The 14,604-nt window shown below is 39.9% G+C and overlaps 1 protein-coding gene across 2 annotated transcripts in view; it reads right to left on the minus strand.

The window, feature by feature from the left end:
- The window catches only part of MORC1 (MORC family CW-type zinc finger 1), a 162,145-nt gene extending 152,555 nt beyond the window's left edge, over positions 1 to 9,590 (minus strand). The window contains exons 1-3 of one of the 2 annotated variants that reach the window (XM_011995501.1): positions 9,439 to 9,590; positions 5,823 to 5,876; positions 2,241 to 2,275 (exon numbers count right to left, since the gene is read on the minus strand). In XM_011995501.1, the coding sequence (XP_011850891.1) occupies positions 2,241 to 2,275; positions 5,823 to 5,876; positions 9,439 to 9,503 (154 nt within the window). In that variant the 5' untranslated portion in view covers positions 9,504 to 9,590. The remainder of the gene's footprint in view (positions 1 to 2,240; positions 2,276 to 5,822; positions 5,877 to 9,438) is intronic. The other variant, XM_011995507.1, reaches the window with a different exon arrangement.
- Positions 9,591 to 14,604: the final 5,014 nt, after the last annotated feature.

Raw genomic sequence — 14,604 nt, forward strand, 5'->3', positions numbered from 1 at the left:
AGAGTGAGACACCATTTCAAAAAAAAAAAAAAAAGAAGTGCCACTTTAATCTCAACTTGGTCAAGATCTTATTCTGTTTGTTTATGATGATGCTGAGTACTTATGTCTCCAGTCACAAACTCCAAAGAATATAATGCATGGATTCTGATTACATTTGTTGTGTTTTGTGACTATGGATAAGTCTTCTCATCCCTCCATCAATTGTGTGTGTGCTCTGAAGGAAATGCAGCTTACATCTGTTCCTCCTCCTCCATTGCTAGTACTATTGCCCTATTATAATTCTCATGAAATCTTGCCTAGGTAATTCCCATAGCCATATCTCCCTGCTATCCTTGCTTTCATACTTCTCCAGACTCTCTTGTAAGGTATTTCTGGAATGAGTATCCTTCTTTGAAAAAAGAAAAGAGCACATATCTACTTAGAAAACTGACGCTGCTCAAAGTTCTTCAGTGGTCCACTGACTGCAGAAAAAACCTTAGTATGGTATTGAAGACGCTCATTCATTTGGTTCTGACACTCAGTGTGAGTCAAGCGAGCCTCAGCATTGTTCCCTGAGTGCTTCTTCACCAGGTATCTGTGTGGCTCCCTCCCTCACATCATTCCGGTCTTTGCTGGTACGTTAGCTATTTAAAGAAACCTTCTTAGACCACCCCATGAAAAACTGTATACCCCTTCCATGGCTCTCTGTTTTCTTATCCTGCTTTATGTTTTTCCCTTTTAGCACTTATCATTGCCTGGTACACTACGTATTTGTTCATTTCTGTGCTGTCTATCTCTCCCCATTAGGATACATGTTCCAGGGGAACACAGACCTCAACATTTTGCTCAGTGCACTATCCCCAGCACCTACAATAGTAGACAATAAATTATTACTGAATAAATTAATGAATCTGTGAACTAGCCTACATCCATTTGTTTTCTCATAATTATTATCTAGACAGGAATATTCTTTTCTTCCTGGAGTATCTAACAAAAATCACATCCATATTTCAAGTTCTAGCCCCTTAATAGGAGGCATAATTTCTTCTTTCTCTGTGTTCCCACCATACTTTGAGTCTCTCCTAGGCAAGAGTGTTCATCCTAGTTTACTCTATATAATTGGATATGGAAGGGAAGATGACTTTTTCTCACTAGAAAGGCCCTATTCTGTGCCTTCACTCACTTTTTCCCTGTGGAGGTGCGCTCACTCACCTACTGGTCACTTAGGGAAGAATAAACTGGGAGGCTCAGTTCCCACCCTGCATTTTCCTCCTGGGAGAAAGCTGCCTGCAGACAGCATGAGTCCTGACCCCTTGTCCCAGGGCAGACAAGTTTCAGAGGAAGCCCAACTCCACTGGGCGGGTGAGTCTGCGTGATCCCGGGGTCTGATCTGCAAGTCCATTTGCTCTCTCACATTAAGCTACATACTCCAGCCTAACATTTATCAGCAATAAGGCTGACTCTTTTTTTATTTTTCAAGTTTTTCAGGACCTGGAGAGGAGAAGGAAATGAAGAGCGTCATTTATTGTTTCCTCAGTTATCTCAAGAGGTCCACGTCTATCTTCCTCATGAAGCATAAGCACTCCTCTGGCTCAGAACACTCAGTTAACTGAGGTGCTTTTTAAACAGAGATATGGATTTAGATCATGGAGCATATCCTCTCACCCGTGACCAGTAGCCAATATTGCAGAACAGCTGACAGAAAAGTGATAGGGATGCAGCGCGACTACCTGGGCATTTCCCTAGGTAGTGTTAACTACAGAGCTGGATCACAGAACCTAACTTCATTAGCATCATAGTCTAATGAGATAACTAATGAGTGCAAAAATACTTGATGACTACGAATAAAGTCAGCAAAGAAAACAGATTTTCTAGCCCTCATACTGCACATTCACGTACACACTTTAAAACTAATCAGTTGGGAATGATGTATGCTTAATTATGAATAACCACTAACTTAGTATGCTTTTTAAAAATAAAACTGTTTCTCATGGCAGGCGAATTGAGTGTTCCAAATCACTCTGATACATTCACAAAACTCTGGAAGACCTAATTTTGCAAATGGGTCCTTTAGCACATAATTTGACTCTCAGAGTATACTTTCCTCACCCTGGCTCCCCACAGGGTCACTGTACCCACAAAGCACTTAGATTACATTAAAATGCTATAGAATGTGGTTTTATCTCGTGAAATGAAATACAAGCAAATAACTACAGGCTTTCCATCAGAAGAATATAAAAGAAAAAAGCAAATCTGCTCACCTGAAAAGACATCAAGCCTTTCAGCCCCTGCATCTCTGGAAACAATATAAACATATTATTGCTTCAAGATGAAATGAATTGCTTACATAAGGTATAACCTACTGTCAGATATCAAACAATACAAAAATCCACTTAAACTGCTTCAAAATCAATTTCTAACATGTTTCACTGTGCTATTATATCATAAGACCTACGATTAGTCATAATTTGAGAATATGAAAAAGACTGCAATTCAGAAATGTGAAAGAAGAGATGGAATTTAGTGGAAATTACACAAAAAAACTAACAAAATGGATATAATTTTTTTAAAAAAACAACAAAAAAAGCTGGCTGGCAAATAATCCAGAAGTCATGGAATGTTTTTCATATTTTAGTTCCAAAATAAAGAAAAATCAAATTACTAGGCAATTGTGTACTCTAAGACGACGTTTTAAAGAACATACATGGAAGGAAAGAAATCAAAATGCTAATAGGAGTTTTCTCTATGTTAGAGATTGGAAAACTACAGCCATGGACCAAAATGGCCCATCAACTGCTTGTAAATAAAGTGTTATTGGAACACAATCATGCCCATTCATTACATAGTATCTAAAGTTGCCTCAGCACTACAATGGCCGGGTTGAGTAGTTTCAAAGGAGACCCCATATTCCACAAAGGTGAAAATATTGACCATCTGGTCTTTTACAGAAAAGGATGCTGATCTCTCTTCTAGGTGATGAAGATTTAAAAAAAAAAAAAAATCTCCATTTTCTAAAATTCACAGATATTATTTTTGTATTTTTTTACAATTATTTTTAAAAGTAAAACTTTTAATACGAAAGGAGAAAGGGCCAGAAGACTCTGGCTTCAATACCGAGGATGTGACAGAAAGGAAGAAGGCATAGGCAAGGAAGACTTACCTGATGAGTAAGAAGGTAAGTTAAGGCAGGGAGGAGTCTAAAAGGAAGCTCAGTGCAACAACAGCAACTACGTAACTCTGGTGGGGAAACCTGAGCGTCCCTCAAAAGTTCCATCAGTTCTAAACCCAAAACTACCCCAAACAAATCTGAGTAGGTACACTGCTCGTGCTCCACAGGCCTAGAAGTTAGTCCCATATAGCTCCTTCCTCTAGCCAATTGCTGCTTCTCAGTCCTCCCTATATAGACACTCTGGAGTCACCACTGCCATTTCTTGAGCACCTCCCATGTATCAAGTAAGCACTGAATGATGTATTTTTGAAAATTCTCTTCCAATCCTTACCATAGTTCCGTAACACATAGGTATCAATATCTCCATTATATAATCATGCATTACACAAAGTACCATGTACACAATAAACGCTTAATAAATGCCAATGTACTGAAATGGAAGTTTTTAAAGAGAGGTTTTTTATGCAGCACTTCCACAGATAAAGGCATAAAATAATTCACCTTTATCATATATTAAGACATTTTATAATAATCATTGTTCTTTAGCCCAGGACACTTCCTCTCTGAAGAGCTCTTGTATTAGGAAGCGGGCCCTAACAAAGCCTTCCTATATCACCACATATTCTTCTCCTCTCTCTACAATATTCTTTTAATATCTTTCAGTTCTAATTTTTAAAACTACAGGAAATCATTAAAATAATGAATACAATGATATAAAAGAATTTCTTAGAGTAACATGGGGACTCTCCTTCATAAGACCAACTGAGTATCTTAAGTCTGCTAAGTAGCTTCTTCTGATGTCAAACACTAGCATCTAAGCAGTGGTGGAAAACTCAAACGTCCATGAAGAAAGAGGGACTGAAGGGTTGAGGTTGTCCACAGGGGAAAACTGGAGGCAAAGCTGAAGGCACAGGCTGGTCCCACAAGAGCACCTGCTACTCACCTCCAGCCCCTGATCCCGTGGAGGAATGTGGCCTTGAGATTGCTACTTCTCCTAATCTTTCAAGGAAGGCGGAGGGCCCAAAGTTTTTATTTGGTATCTCCAATATCTTAAACCTTATAAATAATTCCTTTTTTCTCCCTTCCTTTTCTTTATAAACACTGTGCAAACTTTCACTATGAGCCAAACACACATAAGACAGGCTGGACCTGGTCAAGGGGCTGCCAGCTTACAAATGCTGCTCTAAGAATCGGTTGATGGATCACATGTCTAAAGTCAATCTTTCTTTCCCAATCACCCTCTAGTAAGAAACCGTTTCCATTGTTCTACTTCTTCTACGTTCTGATTTTACTTGTCCTCCTTTGTTGAATGACTGAAATAAACAACTTCAAAGGAGAAAAGACAGTTGGAAAAATCGACAAATGTGTTCTTTCAGAATTTCAGATGTCAAGTTGCTGTAAGTGGGCCATTCAGTAGGAGGCAGGACCGATGACATAGGAAGAGCCTTGCTTCCAAGCTTTGAGCAGAAGAAACAGTAGCAACCCTAAGCTCCTTTAGGGAAACTAATCAGAAGTGTTCATCTGTCTTGGCTTCATCCTTATTAGCTCCTTCCAAGCTGAGCTCGTGGCTCTGAACAACAGACTTTATTCTTTTTCTCTGCTTCCCTCCCTTTTTATGATTCCACTAGCTCAACAGACAGAGTTTCCTAAAAGGAGGAGATGACGACTTTCCACCTAGCGCAGGGCAGGAATTTCTGGATGGCTGGTTAATTGACTACACTTTGTGGTCACACTCTCAGAAGGGTCGTCTCCCATCTAAGGCAAAAAACAGGGAACAAATACAAAAAAGCTAAAATACTGTTATCAACCAATGGCAGGGAATTTAGGCTTCTACTGAGAACCTTGATCTAACAACTGCATATTACCTCCTGGATGCATTTTGCTTCCTAAGGAAAAAGTAGGAAAAATCTTCTGTTATAGGGAATACCAATATAAAACATGTCAAATGCTTTATTCAATTTAACTTAAAAAAAAAATTATCCCCTCACAAGCTCCCACAAATACACTACTGAGTAGAACTTAAATTGTCTAAGGGGTTCCTTAATCATTAATACCTTTATTGGAGACAGTAAAATGTGGTAGTGAGGTTCTGCAGCCAGCCAGCCAAAATTTGAATGCCAGCTCTGCCAAATATGAATTATGTGACTTTGAATAAATCATCTAATCTCTCTATGCATCAATTTCCACATATGTAGAACTAGGATATTAACTCCCATCTCAGAGTGTAGATGTAAGGATGCATGACATAATGCTCATATATAAAGTGTTTATGTATGTCTGATACATAGTAAGAGATCAACAAGTCAGCTATTTTCTTAACCATACAATTTGCTTCAATGCAGACTTCAATAAATGCCCAAATCCATGTGTAAATTCTCAAGACAAGTATACACTGACATACAATTCAAAAATATCTAAATGAATATGTACTATTAAATGGTTATTAACATAAAAACAGACTTCAAGTCTGATCATAAATAAAAATTAAATAAAGGTGAATAATTCTTTCTCTCAACGATGCTTTTCCCTAGAATACCTTGATTTTGTAGGAAATCAAGTCACAAAACATTCCAGAAGGGAAAACATGACATGATCTTTTTATCTTTCCATGTAACTAGACAAGAGTTTGGTCATGAAATTCCCTCAATAAGTGTTGTTCACAGCTGAACCTTACCTTGCATTGTCCAGCAATTCAGCCAGTGCTCCAAAAAGGAAACTGTGAGTGGTGCTGATGAAGAAACAAAGAGAAAACAAAAAGTTAAACCAGGTGTGTAATCAATGTAAAAGCTTTAAGATACTTGCAGACAAACGTTCTCCAGTTCCAGACATCTAATGAATTAAGAAGTTACTCTAGAAACAACTCTCTCAGCACGGTCAAGATTTGGAACTAGATACCCTCCATTATGAAGCCAGGGTTAAAAACACTTTTGCCAAAATATCCTGTCCACTTCTAATAAAATAAAAACTTAAGGGTGTTAGTGTCTATCACTGAAATAAACTTTGACCTTTTAATATTACTTTATAAGCATGTTTTCAAGTGAGTTTTTTCCCCCAAGGATTTTTCATTAAAATTGTATTATTTAAAGACAAAATATTTCTGAAGAATACTGATCAAAATCCTTGCCTACTAAAAGGCCATAAGGCTCCATCTGCAGGCAAAGGAATTGGCAGGAAGCCCTTGCGTGCCTCACCAATCTGTATTTTTCTGGGGAATCTTTCTGCTGAAGCCTGCTCCTTAAATAATCTCAAAAATGGCCTCAGGTCACTCTCTCCTGTACCCTCCAATGCCAAGTCCTCGGTAACATAATGCTCCAGTCAGCCTTCAGTATTTACAACATTTTGGAGGTTGCATAGTTATCTGAGGGTGGAATCACACTAGCTTAAGGCTCCCAAGCTTGCTTCTAATGTCCTGATGCAGATATTTCAATCAGCAACCTTATCACAGCATTAAGGGAATATTCAGTATGCAATTTTCTTTCTATATTTAGTAAACAGGTAACAGAAGCAAGAGAGCCTCATTTATCAAAAACACATCTGCTCTTCTATACAAAAGAAAGCATCATCTGCAATGTCTCGGAGTCTCCAAACACCTCAGGACACAGGACAACACTTTAGCTTAAAATGTATTTTTAAAACACACACACACACACACACACACACACACACACACACACACACACAGAATATATCCCCATATTTTGGAGTTTCAAACACAGAGGCTGATTAAAAGTCTCTTGAGTCCAGTAAGCTTTAAATTTTGTAATTAACAAAAAAAAAGTACTAAAATGTTATTGTTACAAAAAGATGTCCTTCACCCAAAAGAAAGCCATTATAAAAATGTAAAATAGTGTAAAAGAGAAGTATGATATGCTTTACAAAATCAGGACTTTAAATCACAAGCCCTTCTAGGAAATTTAAAGTACATGATTCAATATACAAAAATTCAATACACAAACAATCCTTTAGAAAAGCAACTGCAGTAATTCTGACCAAAACATCACATGAGTTTCTGCACTAACTCATTCGAGAGATTGTCGCTGACTGCCTACCATTGCCCATGCTTACAGGTAGGGTCTTGGATGTCTTGGAGCTCAAGCTGGTGGGGTACATGGAAAACACACAAGTAAACAAACATATGAAGATGATATTACAGATTTTGACTGGGTGCCACCTTCATAGTAGTGATAGGTAAGAGTAACTGGTGAGGAGGGGCATGGTGGTAGGGAAAGCATCTCTTGGTAAAAGGTATTTAAACTGAGTCCTGAAGGACGAGAGAATTCACTCCCTTGCAGAATACGGTAGAAACCTTCTAGCAAGAGCAAGAGATGCAAACACCCTCGAAGCAGAAGAGCTAAGAAGACCAGTGAGCTCCGCTTATGGTAAAATGGGGAGAACAGCTTGAGATGAGAGCATGACTGGGTCATGCAGGGCTTCCTAGCCCACAGAGAAGAACTCGTACTTGGCTGACATACAACTGGAAACCACTGTAGTGTTTTAAGAAGAGGGGCATAATTTGGTTCACATTTTAAAAAGCTCACTCTGGCAGCTTTCCAGGATAAGGACCATCGAGCAGCCAGAATGGAAAGCAAAGAACCCAGTTAAGAGGCTGTCTGGAGTAGTCTGGACAAGGGATGGTGGTGGCTTGGACTAAAGTCAATGGCAGTGGAGACAGAGAGAAATGGATGATTTGAAACATATTTAGAGAAAGCATGCACTTGATGGATTGGACATAGAAGTAAAGGGAGAAATTTAAAAATCACTCCTTTTGCAGAAAGAAGTCTCAAACAACAATCTACCTAGGCTGAGCTCAGTGGCTCATGTCTGGAATCCCAGCACTCTGGGAGGCCGAAGTAGGAGGATCACTTGAGCTCAGGAGTTCAAGGCCAGCCTGGACAACATAGCCAGGTCCTATCTCTACTAAAAATTTAAAAAAAAGAATTAGTCGGGCATAGTGGTGCATGCCTGTAGTCCCAGCTACTCGGAAGGCTGAGGCTGGAGGATCACTTGAACCCTGGAGTTTGAGGCTACAGAGAACTATGATCATATCACTGCATCCCAGCCTGGGCCACAGAGCAAGACCCTGTCTCCAAATCCAACCAACCAATCTACCTGAAGGAGCTGAGAAGTCTTCGATTTGTATCCAACTTTGTTGTTACTCCATGTTGCTGTCACTTGCTAAGTTACTACACCACTAGCTGAAAATGGGACAGGGGAAGTGGCTACCACAGGGTGGTTTGGGGGAATGGAGGTTGTGAAGCAGAAGCAAATCCATATAAAACTGAGGCTGAGGAATTTTTCTGAGATAAAATTCACAGTCCTTCCAGCACCGCACTGAGCATTTTTCTTAAATTCACTCAAAACTATTATTTCTTCATTTGTCTTCCACCTCAGCTACCTTTTAACTTTTTTTCCACCTTTTCCAGCCTGACATCATTCTCTGTAGAGACATAAAAACTGAGTATCTGCTGAATATTGCCTGTTTAACTCTGTTACGTTAATCATACAGTTTGTCCCACACAGCAAGGCTGGCCTTCCCTGGCTTTCTTTATACCTCCACTTTTGTGGTTTCAAATTTGGTACATCCCTGATATCAGTCCATATATTTAGTAAATCCAAATAACCAAAAGATGCCAAACAAAAAAAAAAAGAAAGAAAGAAAGAAAAAGAAAAACCCTGACGTACCACCATGAATTAAACAGCACTAACTGCTGTAATTTGCTGTATGGGAAATGGTAGATTACAGAAAACACCTCTGTCGTTCTCCTCTGCAATCTTGAGTATTTGAAATGACACCTGAGAAGCTCTGAAAGGCAGACAGGCACGGCAGCGAAGAAGAAATGACCAGATAACTAAAAGGTGAAATTCCTATCCTTAGAGAGGTCACATTTTTGAAAAGACTCAGGAGGCCACAGAGTTTGAAATCAATATATGCAAATTACTGTGTTTGAAGGGCAACTTTGTTTAAATTGTCAGTGCGTTAGGCAGACTCAGGTTAGGCAGGATTGGTGGAATCACGGTTCTGCCGACCAACAATTAAACAGTTGTGTTAAATGATAAATGGGGGGCCTTCCAACCACTTAGTGTTCATTGAAGAGTACCAAAAGGGTTCAGCCTGGCCCAGAATATATCTTTATCACGCTTTCATGGTTTTAAAAAAGCCTATACAGCTCAAATAAGTAAATAAATCCGTAAATCAAGTTCACTTGTTGAGTATTTCCTCACGGAACCGGTAAAACCTTTCCTCATGGCGCAGAGACCCTCCCCGACCCCGACCCCACCTCGGCACTCACGAGTTGGCGTGGATGAAATCCAGATGCAGCTGGGCCCGCCGAAGCGCAGCGTACCTGTCGTCCATGCCCTCGAACGCGACCCGCGCAACTCAACGGGACAAGGACACCTGACCGGCAGCCGTTCGCCTGCACCCGCCCCCACACCCACGTCCACGCCCACGCGCAGAGCCCGGGCTCAGCAAACACGTGCTCCCCCTTGCGGCGGGACCGCGAAGCTCCCCCTGCACCGTCGACCCAGTTGTCTTGCGAGGTTGGTTGTTGCTTGGTCTTGGAGCCACAATTTGAGAATGATGCATCTGAGCTAGGTTCTCCTGAAATTGAGATTTATGTAACCTTCTCAGACGGTTGTTCCCCACCCTGCTCCTCTCAGTCACTCCCCAGGGGTAAAATGGAGCCCAAAACTGGGATTAGAATTTGATTCGAAATGATTACACACTCACACAAGATTGTGGGGGAACGTGGGCGGCAAAGCAGGACAGTGCGGGGAAGGTAAGTGGGTAGTTCTCTTTGCTTGTCCATTGTGTTACATAGAACCAGAGGTAAGGGTGCTCTGTCCTGTAATCCTAGCGCTTACTTTTCTGTGCGTCTTGGGTTGATCATGTTTTTTTCTATTTGGAGGAAAAAATGAAAAACTGAAGTGACAAGCCGGAGAGAATACAAAAGGAAAACTAAAGACAATCAGAACAGAATTTGGACTTTAATATAGAGACTTGTCCCTAGGTGAGAATAGCGGCCGCCACCTGAATGGATCACTAACCTTTTTTACCTGTCAGCTGACATGCAGCTATTGCACTTGCTGGCCTGGCTCAGTGCCTAGATATTCTGTATTGCTCCAAAAGATAGAACTAGGCAGGTAGAAGATAGGGGTGAGGGATTGGTGTGGGTAGATAAATATGAGGAAGGACTTCACAGATGTGTAGAACAGCTGTGTAAATAAATGGTGTTTCTCTACTCACAAAGCACTGAGTTCTTAAGTCACCAAAACCCAACTGATTCAATGTCTTTTGACTTGGAAACAAAGGTAGTTCAATAATACTCAGCAAAGATTTTACATGATAGTCATAAAGTCAGAAACAAACATCTTTTAAATAAAGGACTTGAACTAGATGTGTTTGTAATTTCCAGGCATCATACAGGCAGTGAAGCTCTCAGAAAAGAAAAAACAAAAAAATAGTTTTGGAGTAGTCATTCTACTTCCAAAGAGAGGAGTTTATCAACTACTACATTTATGGGAATCAGGAGAGGAAGAGAGATTTGAATGGCAACCCAAAGGAACATGATGTTCTAATTTCAAAACTGGAAGTAAACATAAACATTTCAAGTAATTTTCCTGATTGCATTTTTGTTTTAACAGTGGCTGATGTGGCGATGTTTTGACAGCAAAATTGTCTTTACTAAGCAACTTGAGCTATCTTTCCAATTTTTCCTTGTATAGAACTTCACAAATATGATATTTTATTTTTATTTTATGGACAAGAAAAGCTTGACAAGCCTCTTCTGGATTTATTTTACTACCCAATTTCCAGCTGCTATCTCAAAGCAATTTACCATCGGAAGGGCACCGGAGCCACCAGCCTATAATTAGTAAAGGCTGTAATATCTAATTTTTATCAGAGGGAAGGGTGTGATTATTGCAGAAGCACTCCTTCTAATAATCTGAGCAGAGACTTCCTACGGTAAGTGGCCAGCCCCAAAGCACCAGACAGTACTGGTTAGCCTGCATGACAGGGACAGAGAGAATCCATTAGATTGTGATTAAAAAGTGGCTTGAAAGTCACTGCGCAGAATCCACCAAAAGCCTTTCCCCACCTTCCCGTTTCAACACTGTTTAGCCACTCTGCCATCATAAAGGCAAACCTCGTTTCTCCACAAGGAGTACTTTTGTGATTGCTTATTTCGGCCATATCCCTCAACCCTGCCTCAAGATTCATTTTAACATTATTTCATGGTTAAAAATACTGGGGGAATGGCAGGAAGGGGAAATTTAAAATGAGAATGCCATTTGATCATCTTATGGTTGGTACTGATTTTAAGGAAAGCCTGTTTGGGAGAAAAGACTCTTCAACTCTTCCTAACTTAACATTTCAGGTTTGTAAAATTCATATTGTAGTCACAAATAATGGCTCAAATCTTTCAAACTACACTTTCCCTCTCATTTAAACAGCTATTATGTGAGCCAGCATTTCATTGCTCTTCACAAACATGTTGAACTCAAGACAGATGTTATAAGCATAAAAAACTGATGTTTGAACCTACCGACCATCCACAATGGTTGGCCGTTTCTTAAGAACTAAAATTTAGAAGTGACACTGACATACTATAATAAACACAAAAAGAAATGCTATTAAATTGATGATATTAAAAGAGGCCAAGGACCCTCAATTGGCAATAGGAAAATACATCTGAAAACAAGTCACACTCTTTGCTATGGCTTGAATATTTGTCTCCTCCAAAACTCATGTCAAAATTTAATCCCCAGTATGGCAATTTTGAGAAGTAGGACCTTTAAGAGGTGACTGGGTCATGAGAGCTCTGCCCTCATGAATGGATCAATTCATTCATAGATTAATGGGTTATCACATGAGTGGGACTGGTGGCTTTACGAGAAGAGGAAGGGGGACCTGAACCAGCACACTCAGCCCTCTCATTATGTGATGTCCTGGGCCACCTGGGGACTCTGCAGAGAGTTTCCACCAGTAAGAAGGCCCCTACAATATATGTCCCCTGGACTTTGAACTTGTGAGCCTCTATAAGAAATAAATTCCTTTTCTTTACAAATTACTCAGTTTTAGGTATTCTGTTATTAGCAACATAAAGTGAACTAAGACACCCTTCTTACTCATTTTATTGCATTCATGTGAGACAATCTGATTAGTGTGTTTTTGTCTCTCTCAGTCTACTCCATGTTAGACAATGGTAGAGTTTTCATTGCATTAATCTAAGTTATTTATATTACTGGAAATCTTTATGCCCAGGTTTGCAGCACAGTGGTAAGCATGTCTGAAGATTGTAGAAAAATATGAGGCCTTGAATTTGCCCAAATAATAGTGATGGTAGTAGAAGATTGAGAAAATAGGGTAGTCACTTTGGTTTGGTAACCCAATAGCCATTTCCAACTGTCTTATTTCCATCTCACAGCTGAAAGCTTGCTTTCCTCTACTCTTCTGTAGAGAGGGATGACCATCTGACCCAGTTTTCAGAAATAAGATAGATGTAGAAGTATGCTAAGTGGTTTCTAGAAAGGCTTTTGCTTTCCTATTAAAAGGCACAGGCAGGCCTGGCTCTGTCTGCCTCCTTCTATGTGTCTGCCTTGAATACAAGAACAATACCTGGATCTTTGGTTGTCATTTGCATCCATGAGGAAAAAGTCAAGAAAATTACTTGAAGCCGCTACAAACATTCTTCAATTACTAAACCAAAACTCAGCGATCTCTCACCTCCAGATATTTTGTTACAAAACACAACTGAAATTTAATCCTTATTTGTTTAAGTAATTAGGGTTGGCTTTGCTTTTACTTGGAGCCAAAATTATTTTAACTGGTATGGAGTAGCAAAGCATAATGCCAGAAAGCACCAGAAGTAAGCATTCTTTTCATCATTGGGCATCAGCAAAAGAATATTTATTATGAAGAGTGATATTTATGTTTTTTCTTGACAGAAGTAGTAAATGTGAATTGGCTGAAAGGAAGGAAGACACTGCAGACGGGAGCAGCCATTGGAACAAAAAGACAGAGGAAGGGGCATGACATACGTGTATGGAATATAATAACTAGAATCACTAGACTGAAGCACAGGAATAGACAAGGTTGGCCAGGTAAAGAAGGAGAGCACTGAAAGAGGGGTTCGTGTGTCAGGGGTTTGCATGTCAGTAAACAGGTTTATGTTTTCTGTGATACATCATTTGGATCATTACTGGCTCATCTAGTGAATCAACCATTTATTTGGTTGGAAAGCCAGCTCTGTGGTCATCCCAAGAAAGTAAAAAGAAAAACACCCGTTCTTGCATTCAAAAAAGTTATAGTTTAATAGAGGCAAATGTATCAGGTTTCAATCTAGGAAACAGAAACCATTCCAGGTACTTCAAGCACGACGAAATATAATACAGGGAAATGGATATTTATAAAACTTCTGGGAGGAATAGAAGGGCCAAAATCAGGGGCTCAACACTGGACAATTGAATTCAGGCAAACGTCATAAAGCTGCAGAGCACAGGGCAGCATCTGCTGATGCTACAGCTTTGTTGTCTCCAGTTACCTATGGGGATGGCTTCCAGATGGTAGAATGCTGAGCCTGGCCATTGCCTCTAAACACTCACATCCCATGTTCTGCATGCTGGCAGCAACGTGTTGAAAAAGAGAGAGAGAGACAGAGAGAGAAAGAGAGGAAGAAAAGCATCTGACTTCTGATTTCTAGAACATACTCTAGTTGGTAGAACCCTTTTTCACAACCAGATCCTTGGTTGCTAAAACATCTAAATGTAGTTTCTAGTTTTTCAACCTCTCTAACAAGAGAGATTGAAGAGAAAGTACACAGAGACAGAGGGAATTTCTACTGCATTGATAGACTTTTAAGGCATCAATTAGAGTAATAAGGTCTTAGAGGTTCTTTGAGAGAAGGCTGGTCTCCAAGGAGGGAGGCGGGTTAGGAAAGATCTCAAAGAAGCAATGAAATTTGAACAATGCCTTGAAAGATGAATTTACATTTGCCAGGAAAAAGAATCGGGATTGGCATTCTAGGTAGACTGCCCAGTTTAAAAAAGAAAAAGTATGAAGCTGCCTGGGCATTCAGTAAGTAGCTCATTATGTCTGGAGTGTTTTGTGCAAAGTGGAGCAGGAGAGGAGGAAATGGAAGTTTAGATGGAACTTGAAAGGAAGCGGAACTCAGGTCATGGTGAGCCCTGAATGCCATGCAGAACAATTTGAAATGTATCCTGAAATGAGTGGGAAACCAGACCCAAGCCTCCAGCAGTGGAGTACTGTGAATAAATTTAGGCCTCATAAGGATCATTCTGCGTGCATGTGGAGACTAGACTGGAGGAGTTCAAGACTAGAAGCAGAAAAGCCAGTTGGAAGAGTGTTGCAATAGAAAATAAGAAAAAGAACTCTTGAGCTGGGGAGAATCTTGATATTAAACAAAGAGAAAGTGAATTGGATGCCCTGATAACTT

This window comes from Mandrillus leucophaeus, unplaced genomic scaffold (genome assembly GCF_000951045.1).
Source record: "Mandrillus leucophaeus isolate KB7577 unplaced genomic scaffold, Mleu.le_1.0 Scaffold113, whole genome shotgun sequence".
NCBI classification, from domain to species: Eukaryota; Metazoa; Chordata; class Mammalia; order Primates; family Cercopithecidae; genus Mandrillus; species Mandrillus leucophaeus.